Source organism: Elephas maximus, chromosome 4, assembly GCF_024166365.1.
Source record: "Elephas maximus indicus isolate mEleMax1 chromosome 4, mEleMax1 primary haplotype, whole genome shotgun sequence".
Classification (NCBI taxonomy): domain Eukaryota; kingdom Metazoa; phylum Chordata; class Mammalia; order Proboscidea; family Elephantidae; genus Elephas; species Elephas maximus.
In genome coordinates, this window is record NC_064822.1 from 71,043,667 (window position 1) to 71,055,638 (window position 11,972).

The 11,972-nt window shown below is 41.0% G+C and overlaps 1 protein-coding gene across 2 annotated transcripts in view; it reads left to right on the forward strand.

Annotated features, from left to right (window-relative positions):
• BORCS5 (BLOC-1 related complex subunit 5) overlaps positions 1 to 11,972 on the forward strand; it is a 91,650-nt gene extending 79,678 nt beyond the window's left edge. For both annotated transcript variants that reach the window (XM_049882512.1, XM_049882511.1), the window contains exon 4: positions 9,458 to 11,972. In XM_049882512.1, coding sequence (XP_049738469.1) covers positions 9,458 to 9,688 — 231 coding nt within the window. In that variant the 3' untranslated portion in view covers positions 9,689 to 11,972. The remainder of the gene's footprint in view (positions 1 to 9,457) is intronic.

The window sequence follows — 11,972 nt, forward strand, 5'->3', positions numbered from 1 at the left end:
AAACAGAAATTGTGTCTTGAAAAACTGTTTTCAGTCACAGTTCTCAGCAACAATTATAATTTGTTGGATAAGGTAGAACTAATGATGGAAAAGGAACTGTTATCATCAGGAAAGAGTTGATTCAGACAGCTGACAGTAACATGGTGTGGTGGACCTTGGAATCAGGAGATCTGGGTTCCAGTTCTGGCTCTGTCGGTACCAGCTTTGTGAGCCTAGGCAGACTGCTCTACCTTTCTGACCAGTCTTCATCTGTAAAATGAGGGGAGTGAGATTAAAAGATCTCTAAGGACTCTGTCAGTGGAACAATTCTATGTTCTAAGCACCCGATGATGTCAAGGATTATGAAATGCTTGTTCAGGTAAAATGTCAGAGTACAAAGTATACAAACAGACTTTGCCAGTGAAAATAGATTCATCTGCTGACAAATAATTTATTCCTTTAGACTCCTCTCAGTTTTGTTTTGTAAATGTCCATGTTTTGTCAGGTAATTTGTTACTATTTTCACTATTAACAAAATCAATATTGGTGGTTAAATTAGAAACATAAGTGTTCTATTCCTTTTGAAAACTAAAAGTTACCATTTAAATTAATCTGTTAAGGATTTAGAAAAGGTATTGAGCACATTGCTCCACATGGTCTGTATTTAACTGAAATGAATTGACATTTGATTTGAGTAGCTCTCTAGAAAAGATACACCAAGATTTAGGCAAAAAAAGCATGGATTTGGAGTCCAGCAGACATGGACTTGAATTCTGGCTTGATTGCTATAGTTGTATGATCCTGGGCATGATTTGTGATCTCTGAATCCCCAATTCTTCATCTCTAGTATGAGAATGATAATGTTTTCCTTTATAGGATTGTTGTGAGGAATAAAGATGACATATTTTTTTTTATGTCAAGTACGTAGTACAATGCCTGATGTTTAATAGATACTCAGTAGATATTAGTTATAACTGCACATTAAAATCACTAGGGAATTACTGAATATTATATACTGTGTTCTACCCACGTAATCATCCTAATATGATGGGCATAGGTTACCAAAAGAAATAGTCTCACTGGTATGGAGTTCATATTTTCTTTTTGGTAGAGCATGTGGACTGAGATTTGCTTTTTGTCTGATTTACAGATCAGAGGTGTGCATATGAAAATAACGGATGAGAGTTTATTCTTATAAACTGCCATTGGAAGCTATTGCCTTCAGAAACGGGGTCACTTCAAAATGTCTAGTATGTGATAATCAGTGCCATGCGGTGTAATTAATGAAAACATCTGACCGTTATTTGTCCATTGTACGAGAGAGGCGTCCCACAGAGAGAAGATTCCCACAGAGAACCCCCAAATCCTCTGTGGGAATAGTGGTCTGGTGGGGGCCAGGGAGCTAGATAACTCATAGTTGACCCTGAGTATAGTTTGTAGTAGCCTAGCACACCCCAACCTTTATAATCTATCTGAATTCCCACTTGGGGTCAACTGATGAAGGTATGGTAGGGATAGAAGATGGAGGGTGGGTTAGAATGTGCCTAATTTTAATTGGTGGTAAAAGGGCATTCTACTCCCTGAAGTGGAGACAGCTAATAATGAGTCAAAGACAAAATCAGGAGGTAGCTAATGTATGAAAGCTAGGGCAACTAAACAGAAGCACCTCGTTCTTAGAGTGGAAGAAAAATCTTACAGAAGAAGATGCTACAGTCGGAAGTAAGGTTAAGAGTGTGGCCAATATGGGGTCAGTTTAAGAACAAATAAGGAATGTTCCAAGTGATTACTGAGAACACTGTTTTGACATATCCACAGCTTGCCGTTTAAGTTATTTGGATGCATGATGTTGCTAATGTAAAGATTCAGGATTGGAATGAACACAGCTTTTTACCTTGGACTATTCCTCTGGTGTCAAGAAGAGTTCCGAGACCAAGTTGGGCTTATGCAGCAGCCATGATGGGTTCTGATATCTGTCACAGGTGTGGAGGAAGGAAGTAAAAGTAATTGAGTATATTTAGTTATTTAATTATTTTTGGAAACTGAGGTATAATTCACATACCATAAAACTACCCCTTTAAAGTTTACAATTCAGTGGATTTTAGTACATTCACAAGGTTGTACAACCACCACCAGTATCTAATTCTAGAATATTTTCATTACCGCAAAAAAGAAACCCCTTACTCATTAACAGTCACTCCCCACTCTCTCCTTCCTCCAGCTTCTACCTATTTTTTGTCTCTTTGGATTGATTGGCCTATTCTGGACATCTCATATATATGGAATTACAATATGTATGTAACCTTTTATGTCTGACTTCTTTCACTTAGCATAATGTTTTCAGGGTTCATCTAGGTTGTAGCATTTATCAATACTTCATTTTTATGGCTCAGTGATATTCTGTTGTATGAATAATACCACATTTTGTTTATCCATTCTTCAGTTGATGGGCATTGGGACTGTTTTCACTTCTGGCTGTGAACATCATATAGAAATGATATGCACATCATTTTTGTGTGTACATATGTTTTCAGTTCTCTTGGGTATATACCCAAGGGATGTTATGCATTGAATTGTGTCCCCCAGAAATATGTGTTGTAAATCCTAACCTCTGTGCCTGTGGTGGAGCCCTGGTGGTGCAGTGGTTAAAGAGCTCAACTGCTAACAAAAGGTCGACAGCTCACATCTACCAGCCGCTCCTTGGAAACCCTGTGGGTCAGTTCTGCTCCGCCCTATAGGGTCACTGTGAGTCCGACTCAAGGACAACAGGGTAGGACTGTGGTTTTAATACCATTTGGGAATGAGTTGTCTCTGTTATGTTAATGAGACAGAATTAGTGTAGGGTGTGTTTTGAGTCAATCTCTTTTGAGATATAAAAGCAATTAAATAAGCAAGCAGAAAAGCAGAGATGGGGGAAGAGAGATGGCAAGCCACGTGAAGATTGCCCAGGAGCAGAAGCTCAAAAGAGACAAGGACCTTTCTCTAGAGCCGGCAGAGAGAGAAAGCCTTCCCCTAGATCTGGCACCCTGAATTTGGACTTCTAGCCTCCCAAACTGTGAGAAAATAAATTTCTGTTTGTTAAAGTCGTCCACTTACGGTATTTCTGTTAGAGCAGCCCCAGATAACTAAAATACTCTGTTTAATATTTTGAGGAACTGCCGAACTGTCTTCCACAGTGGCTGTGCCATTTTACGTATCAGGAATATGTGAGAACTCAAGTTTCCCCACATCCTCACCAACACTTTTTACTGTCTGTCTGTTGATGTTAGTCATCCCAGTGAGTGTGAAATAGTATCTTAACTGTGGTTTTGATTCGCATTTCCCAATTGACTCAGCGGCAATGGGTTTTAGCGACTAATGATGTTGAACATATTTTTTCATGTGCTTGTTGGCCATTCGTATATCATCTTTGGACAAATGACATGAGCTCCATTTGCAATGGCAGATTTTGCCCTTGGGAAAATACTAATTTATATAGCTAACTGCTCTCTAGTTAGGAAAATTGGTAATTCTAAGCTCCAAAAACTTATGAGAAGGGTGGCTATTAAAGCTTTATGTAAAACATTGCAGCAGTTTTGTTTGAATGTGATCATATAATTTGGGAATTTCTTAGTTTTATTTTAGTACCAGGGCGGGGCAGGGGGGGAATCTTCAAGCATATTTGGCCATTCAGTGGAATTTGTTATAATAGTATAGTCTTACATTTTTATAGCTTTGTTCACTTTTTAAATCACTCTTAAATTTCATCTCATTTATAATCTTCATAGCACTGTGTGAAATGTGATGGACAGGTGTTATTATCCCCATTTTTAGTAAGTAGATGTTGAAACTCAGTTTGCAATTAGCGCAAGGTCACACAACTAGTAGGATTTAAATTCAAGCTGTCTGACTTCTGTCTTTTATATGGTTATGAATTATTATCCATGTCAAGGATTTGGGGAGTGGGCCTGCACTGCTAAAAATCAGTAATATGCCTGTCTTCAGATGTTCGTTCATCTCAGGGCATGGTCAAGTCTCAGAAGATTGTTATTGACCTCAGAATTCGTTATCTGGATAACTAAAAACAAGATGAATGGTCATATTCATTCTCCTCTTTAGCTAGTAATGAAAGAATAACCTTATAATAGAAGAGCAGAATTATAATATATCACTATGGGTTGATGACATTTAGGGCACTGATGGATGTCCGTCCAAAGGTAGAACAAGGCTCTGGGGGAGAGTTTGGGACTATGAGAAGGGAATCAGGGCAGCTCTTAGTTAGGTGCCTCTTCCCATCATAGCCTCCTCCCCACTCCATATTCCTAAACTGACTTCCATGGGAAACAGGAATTTAAATGTAGAACGAATGCAGAGAAAGGAAAGTATCTTTTTTTTTTCCTTTTGAACCCACAATGTGTCAACATTCTCACCTTCTCAACCTTGGGTTCCCCATTTTCCTGTCCCCTCCTGCCTTCTCTTCCTTGCTTCTGGGCTGGTGTGCCCATTTAGTCTCGTATACATGGTTGAACTTCATGTGTTACTGTTTGTTTTATAGGCCTGTCTAATCTTTGGCTAAAGGATGAACCTCAGAGTGACATCAGTACTGAGTTAAAAGGGTGTCTGGGGGCCATGTTCTTGGGGTTTCTCCAGTCCTGTCAGACCAGTAAATCTGTTTTTTTTGTGTGTGAGAGAGTTTGAATTTTGTCCTACATTTTTCTCTACCCTTGTCCAGGACCCTTTACTGCGATCCTGTTGGAGCTATTGTTGGTGGTAGCCGGACACCATCTAGTTGTGATAGACTCAGGCTGGTGAAGGCTGTGGTAGTTGTGGTCCGTTAATCCTTTGGACTGATCCTTCCCTTGTTTGGTTTTCTTCATTGTCTAGGAACCATCTATTGAAACCAAATAAAATCAACCTTGAGACTTAAGTCAACTGAGAGATACTACAATAAAAGCTGAACATTATTTCATAAAGGGAGAAATGAGCAACTTTTTTTTGTACACAGTCTTGATCAAGTCTTTAAAGAATCTTTTTTCTTTTTAACATTTCTTTTAAACTTACGTAGCTTAGGAATAGCAAAGGCAACAGTAAGCACTTGTCTTTTTTCTTGTTGATCATATAGACTTGAGTTTTGTTATCTGTGGAACACAGTTTACCTACTCGTTTTTCTTTTGACCCATGATAAAGTTATTAAACTTGCTTTGGACTGTTCTGTACATATCTACAACTTAAGTTTTCAAAATTCACCATGTGCAATATCTTTACAAAGCTCTTATTTGTTATTTCATAAATTGTTTCTAACATAAAACTGTAAGTCCTTGTAGTATGTCTCACTTCTTTGAAAAATTTATCTTTATATTACATTAAGTATGGTGCCATATTTTGTAGGATAATTCACCCAACCCAGTATCAAAGTTGTCTATAGTTGGAAAATTTTAAAATACTTATTTTATCAGGAAGTTTTACATAACAAAATTTTTGAAGCCACGTAGTCTTGTTGAGAAGATATAATTTATTAAAGCTCTTGTGATTGCTTTCAAAATGTTTAAGTATGTATGTATATATGTATATACACATATATGTACATTTATATGTTTATAGCTTACCACTTTGGATAGTGCCAAACTGTGGTGATAGTTACTCATTCTCATGGCTGAACATATAGATCAAAAACACATAAGAAGGACTTGTAGGCAAATAATGACTCAGTTATTACGTGATGTGAAATGTTTCTGTCAGCAAACTTTGAGATGAATAATGTAACTCTGTTGTAAGATTTTTAGTAGTGGAAGTTAAGAACAAAAATAAAACAGGTCAACAAAAAACAATGGTAAATTGTCACCTAAGTGATTGTGTAAGTTTTAAGAATAGTTACATGTAGTAACAATGAGGTATAACCATAAGCTTCCCACCTTTACAACAGATATGTGGTGTCTGGATACTCAAAATGTTGTCATGTTTCTTGCCCTCATTTGCTACATTTCCAGTCTGCATGTAAAGAGACACAGTACCCGAGACACACTTTATTTCAGTTGACATATATTTTATCATTTATGGAGCTCTTCTTTTCTGGAGGCTGTGCTACGTATTTTGTACTCGTTGTCTTGTTTAATCTTCACCCCTGTGAGATAGGTACTACCATTATCTCCAATTTGGAGTGAAGAAGCTGAAGCTCAAAGAGGTTGAATAACTGGTTCAAGGTCACAAAGATAATTGTTGTTGTTGGGTTCCATTGAGTCGGTCCCGACTCATAGTGACCCTGTGTGCAACAGAACACTGCCGGGTTCTGCCATCCTCACAACTGTTGCTATGCTTGAGCCCATTATTGCAGCCACTGTGTCAGTCCACCTCTTTGAGGGTCTTCCTCTTTTCCGCTAACCCTGTACTTTACCAAGCATGATATCCTACTCCAGGGACTGATCCCTCCTAACAACATGTCCAAAGTATGTAAGACGCAGTCTCGCCATCCTTGCTTCTAAGGAACATTCTGGTTGTACTTCTAAGACAGGTTTGTTCATTCTTTTGGCAGTCCATGGTATATTCAGTATTCTTCGGCAACACCACAATTCAAAGGTGTCAGTTCTTCTTCGGTCTTCCTTACTCATTGTTCAGCTTTTACATGCATATGATGCAACTGAAAAAAACATGGCTTGGGTCAGGTGCATCTTAGTCTTTGAGGTGACCTCTTTGCTTTCCAACACTTTAAAGAGGCGCTTTGCAGCAGATTTGCCCAATGCAGTACGTCATTTGATTTCTTGACTGCTGCTCCCATGGCTGTTGATTGTGGATCCAAGTAAAATGAAATCCTTGACAACTTCAGTCTTCTCTCTGTTTATCATGATGTTGCTCATTGGTCCAGTTGTGAGGATTTTTGTTTTCTTTAATGTTGGGGTGCAATCCATACTGAAGGCTGTGGTCTTTGATCTTCATTAGTAAGTGCTTCAAGCCCTTTTCACTTTCAACAGGCAAGGTTGTGTCATCTGCATAACACAGGTTGTTAATGAGTCTTTCTGCAATCCTGATGCCCCGTTCTTCTTCATATAGTCCAGCTTCTTAGATTCAGCATACAGATTGAGTAGCTATGGTGAAAGGATACAACTGTGACTCACACCTTTCCTGACTTTAAACCAATCAGTATCCCCTTGTTCTGTCCGAACAACTGCCTCTTGATCTATGTAAAGGTTCCTCATGAGCACAATTAAGTGTTCTGGAATTGGCAACCTTTTGATTAATAGCAGAGCACTTAACCATTGTACGACCAGGACTCCTTACTGGGGATATAGCAGGATGTAAAACATATCAAAATCCTTGCCCTTGTAGACCATTCTAGTTAATTTTCTAAAATTGCATAGGTAGAGGATGGCTTTTCAACCTAGGCAATCTGACTCCAGAGCCCACAGCCTTAACCATTGTTTTTTTTGGCAGATGAATAGGTGGATGACAGCAGTGAGCAAAAACTTTAAAAATATTTCACAAATAGCTTCATCATTGCCCTTTAGCTACAGCTTAAGAGGCTAGGTTACCCTGTTTTAAGGTATATCTTTTTGAATGGCTATGAAGTATTCAGCAAGGGAACCTTAGATCATGTCACAACGCCTCTGTTTAGCAATACAAATGCTTCCCTGTTCAAATCTTCATGGCTAGAAATAGGAAAGGTGAATAAGGATGTGTTCCAGAATGTCAAAAAAGTCAGGTCCTGATTTCAGGATTGCATTAGCTACTGAAGTCAGGGGCAGTGCTGCCTCTAGGGCACAAAGGGCAGGGACACCAGAAAGAAGCATCCCCAGCTTTATTATACTTTTTCAAGTGTTAAAGTCTTACTTGCACCACACTGAGATTTTGTTTGTAGCAGTCAGAAAGGACAGAAAAAGATTTAAAAAGCAGTAACTTCCCATCGTGTGATTCTGCGTTGTTTAGTGCCACACCACGTACCACCAATGGTGCACGTCTCTCACTTAGGAAGTACACAGATAGGAAGGTGCTGGACTTAGGAGATCCTGGGCTCTAGTCCTGGTTCTGTTGCCATCAGACCTCGGAGGTCATGTAACCTCAAGTTTTCTCTTGTGTGGTGTTTTTTCTTTCATGGACTGTAATGGAATTACTTCTTGAAAGATACGGAATAAGCACAATAAACATAAAGTGGCTTTGGACAGAAATGCTCTGGGTACATTAAACATGCGCCCCAGCAGGCGGAAGCATGTAGGGAAGTGTATGCCATTTGAATACCTCACGAAGATGGTTGTAAAAACTGTACTGATAGAGCAGGGGATGGATTGATTACCTAGGGCATTAGACATGATAAGTTAGAGCCTTGGAAGCCATTTCAGATAAACTCCTCAAGTGTCTGTCTAGCCTGGGGTCGAGTAAGTGGTGGGAGCTGGGAACGCCCTTCCCAAATGAAACATAATCACCCAGAAGGCTCTGAATCCTGGAGCAGGCTGTTCAATGAGCTGTGCTGATTCTCAGAGGATTCCAACTGGCTCCTGCATCGCCCCACTGTCTCTCAGGAGGTGGCGCATCTGTAGGTGCTGAATTGAATTTCCTATCCTGAAAAGACTTAATGGTGGACTGACTGTTAGCGAACACTGCCATTTACTGGCTCACCGCCTCCAGAGTGCTGAATGACCGAACAGGGTTGCAGAGAACCTTCTGAAGATATAAATTATTTCCACATTATTTGGAGTTTCCCGTCCAGATGGATTTTTTTTTCCCCCTCCCCGTGCCTGCCTCCCACCAGCTGCTCTTTTTTCCCCTCTAGGCACATCAGAACAAGTGAGGGAAGAAAGAACAGAAAGACAAGTGCTAGTGTTCTTCCTGACACCTCCCCTCCTCCTCATCCCTCTCACGCAACATTAAAATAGAACAGGGTATTTTTTCTTGGGGCAGGTTTTGTTCTCCCTCTCTCTCTCTCTTTTGTCAAAACCATCTTCAGAGGTTCTGTGGTGATGTGTACTAAGCAGCACTTTGCATGATGCTGGGGTGGGCAAGAGTGTGCTCCTGGAGGAAAGACCTATAGCAAAGGCTGGAGTAGCGTGACAAACTTTGAAATAGAAATGGTAGTCTTGGTAGTTGCCTGTATTTTTCACCTGGTCTGGCAAGGAAGCAGAGGGGGATGGGACTGATGTGTGACTCATGCAGAGGGAGGGGGGAGGTTCTTAGAAGCTGGAGGTTCCCTCCCTGTTTTTATCCAAGGGGCCACAAAAGGGGAGCCCAGCACCCAACATTTGTTTAATGGGGGAAGAAAGGGTACAGGAAGCAGTCCTAACAGTTTGACTCACAATCATTGTTTCACTTTGTGGACTTGAACCTTGGTTGGCATTTTTGACCCTGGCAGGGAGAGTCATCCCTTGTCCTGCAGTTTTCCCCCTGAGTGAGTGTCAGACTGCAGCCATGCAGGAAGGAGAGGGAGGGAATGAAGAACACATCCTGCTCTGCACCTGATCTTCTCAAGAGGACTTGATGAAACTCCATTTAATGTATTTCACTTCTTTCCCTTCTACAGATGGATCTGTTTGTAGAAACCCTCTTTAGCTTCATGCAGGAGCGCCAGAAAAGATATGCCAAATATGCGGAGCAGATCCAGAAGGTCAACGAGATGTCTGCCATCCTCCGCCGCATACAGATGGGCATTGACCAGACTGTGCCCCTGATGGAAAGGCTCAACAGCATGCTGCCCGAGAGTGAGAGGCTGGAGCCCTTTAGCATGAAACCAGACCGAGAGCTCAAGCTATAGAGCTGCTTCTGCCATCCTGCCAGGCTGCTGTTCTGTGGGACAAAGCCTGGCACCATCACCACTACCTTGAGGATATTTGGAACCAAAGTCATGAGATATGACCAGGATTTGAAGCTGGTTGGAGGTTTTGGTACTCCCTGAAGTGGACGTGAAGCAGTCTGCTGGCCTGGAAATCAGACTTTGTCCTACCAATTTCCTTGATGTATTTTCCTTATGTGAAATGAACTAAGCTAATTCTCACTGATAACCGAAGTTGGAACATTTGAATCATTAGGAATTCTTTACGAACTCAGCACTGGGAATTTTTTTTTTTTTTAATTGAGAGCGTATAATCTAGTCTAGCTAGCTGAAAGAAAACATGGACAGAAGGGGAGAATTATTTTAAGAAGCTCTGTGTAGCCTTGATGCCTTCATGAAATTTTACTCACTAGCCTCTCCAGCTATAGGTAATAAACATAAAGAACTAATTTAACCTAGGTATGTGTGTTGTTACTATTCCACCCTTGACTAGTTACATCACAGCAGGTCTTTATCCAGGGCACCCGCTTCCTGCCCTGATGAAAAATACGTTTGTGTGCCAGGTGATGGTGTCCCTTGTATGTTGTCATCAGGAGACTGAAGACTTCTTTCCACTCCCTCAGCTGGTTCATCTCCCAGGGTAACTGCATTCCTCAATGCAGACATAGCTTTAGGTTTCTTCTTATTACATCAACACTGGCAGGACTCCAATTTTTGTAGCAAGCTTTTAACCAGCATTTGTTTTTTTGGTGGCGTAGTGGTTAAGTGCTGTGGCTGCTAAACAAAGGGTCGGCGTTTCGAATCTGCCAGGTGCTCCCTGGAAACCCTATGGGGCAGTTCTACTCTGTCCTATAGGGTCGCTATGAGTCAGAATCGACGGCCCTGGGTTGGGAGTCTAGTAAATGTGTGATACATTTAGGCTTTGACAGCTGACCATAGAGAGAGAGCACTCATTCAGCAGACATGTATTGTGCCATTTGATGTGCCAGGCATTGTGCTGGAGATACAAACATAGCTGTATAGCCCCCGCCTTCTTTTCTGAAGAGCAAACACTCAAAATGCTGCTGGATTGCTGTGGGAGTTTAGGAAATGAAGCAATTTGAGTGACTACACAAGCACTCAGTGCAGTACTTTTCACATCATAGATGCTCTAAAGGAAGATTGGACTGGAAGCCAAAAAAAAAATGGAATGTAGGGAACTGATCTAGGGAGGTGAATTGAGACTGAGAGCTGGGATGAAGGGAAGTTGCTGAGGCCAAGATATATAGGCCGCTGCCTTGCTGCCTTTATTCCTCCAAAACAGATGTTTTGTAGACGTCAAAAGCAGCCTTCAGTGTGTTCATAAGGTTAAAACTGATCCCGTGTAATTTAGCATATCTCGACTAAACTCTATCTGATTCCAACCTTGGATTTTCATCAGATACTCTGGGAGGGTTCTTAGAATAAAATGTATGACATGCAATAGCTGGATGACAGAAGCAGCGTGAACATTCCAAGCTAAATGGAAAATTTTTTTTAAATTCAGATATAGAAAAATTAGCAGCAGCTTATAGGACTTTGTAAAGACCAAAACAGTCAAGATTGTTCATTCCTTCTGAGCTAGAAAGACAAGTTGGACACCAGAGCCAAGGAAAGAGGCCCAAGGGAGCATCTGCCCTTTTCAGAGGGTGACCTTCAGAGCCCATCTCTGCCTTTTTCTGGGAATTGATCCCTTTCCTTTTAGGTTGCAGGAGGAAGGTGGGGGTAGAGAGAGTCATCCAGCCTGAGGAGATCCAGGTGGTCAGAGGGAGCCAGGGAAAGGTCAGAAGCAATGAGGTGGGCTTGGGGAGCTGTGCCTTGAACCTGTATTGGGCCACATAGGTGAAAGAAGTCTTTATAATGCCTTCTGATGGTCAAGATTTTATTGGGCTTTAAACCATTTCTAGAGCAATTCATTAGAGAATGTACATCAAGAAAAATGTCCTGTAACCTAGAAACCTATTACATAGCTGAGGTTGTTCTAGGAAATGTCACGGGAGGGGAAGCTGTACCATTTACTGAATACATCATTCCCCTGCTAATTTGCAATACCCCTTCAATCACTTGGAAACCCTGGTGGCGTAGTGGTTACGTGCTACGGCTGCTAACCAAAGGGTCAGCAGCTTGAATCCGCCAGGTGCTCTTTGGAAACTCTATGGGGCAGTTCTACTCTGTCCTATAGGGTCGCTAGGAGTTGGAATCAGCTCAATGCCACTGGGTTTGGCTTGGTTTTCAATCACTTAAATCA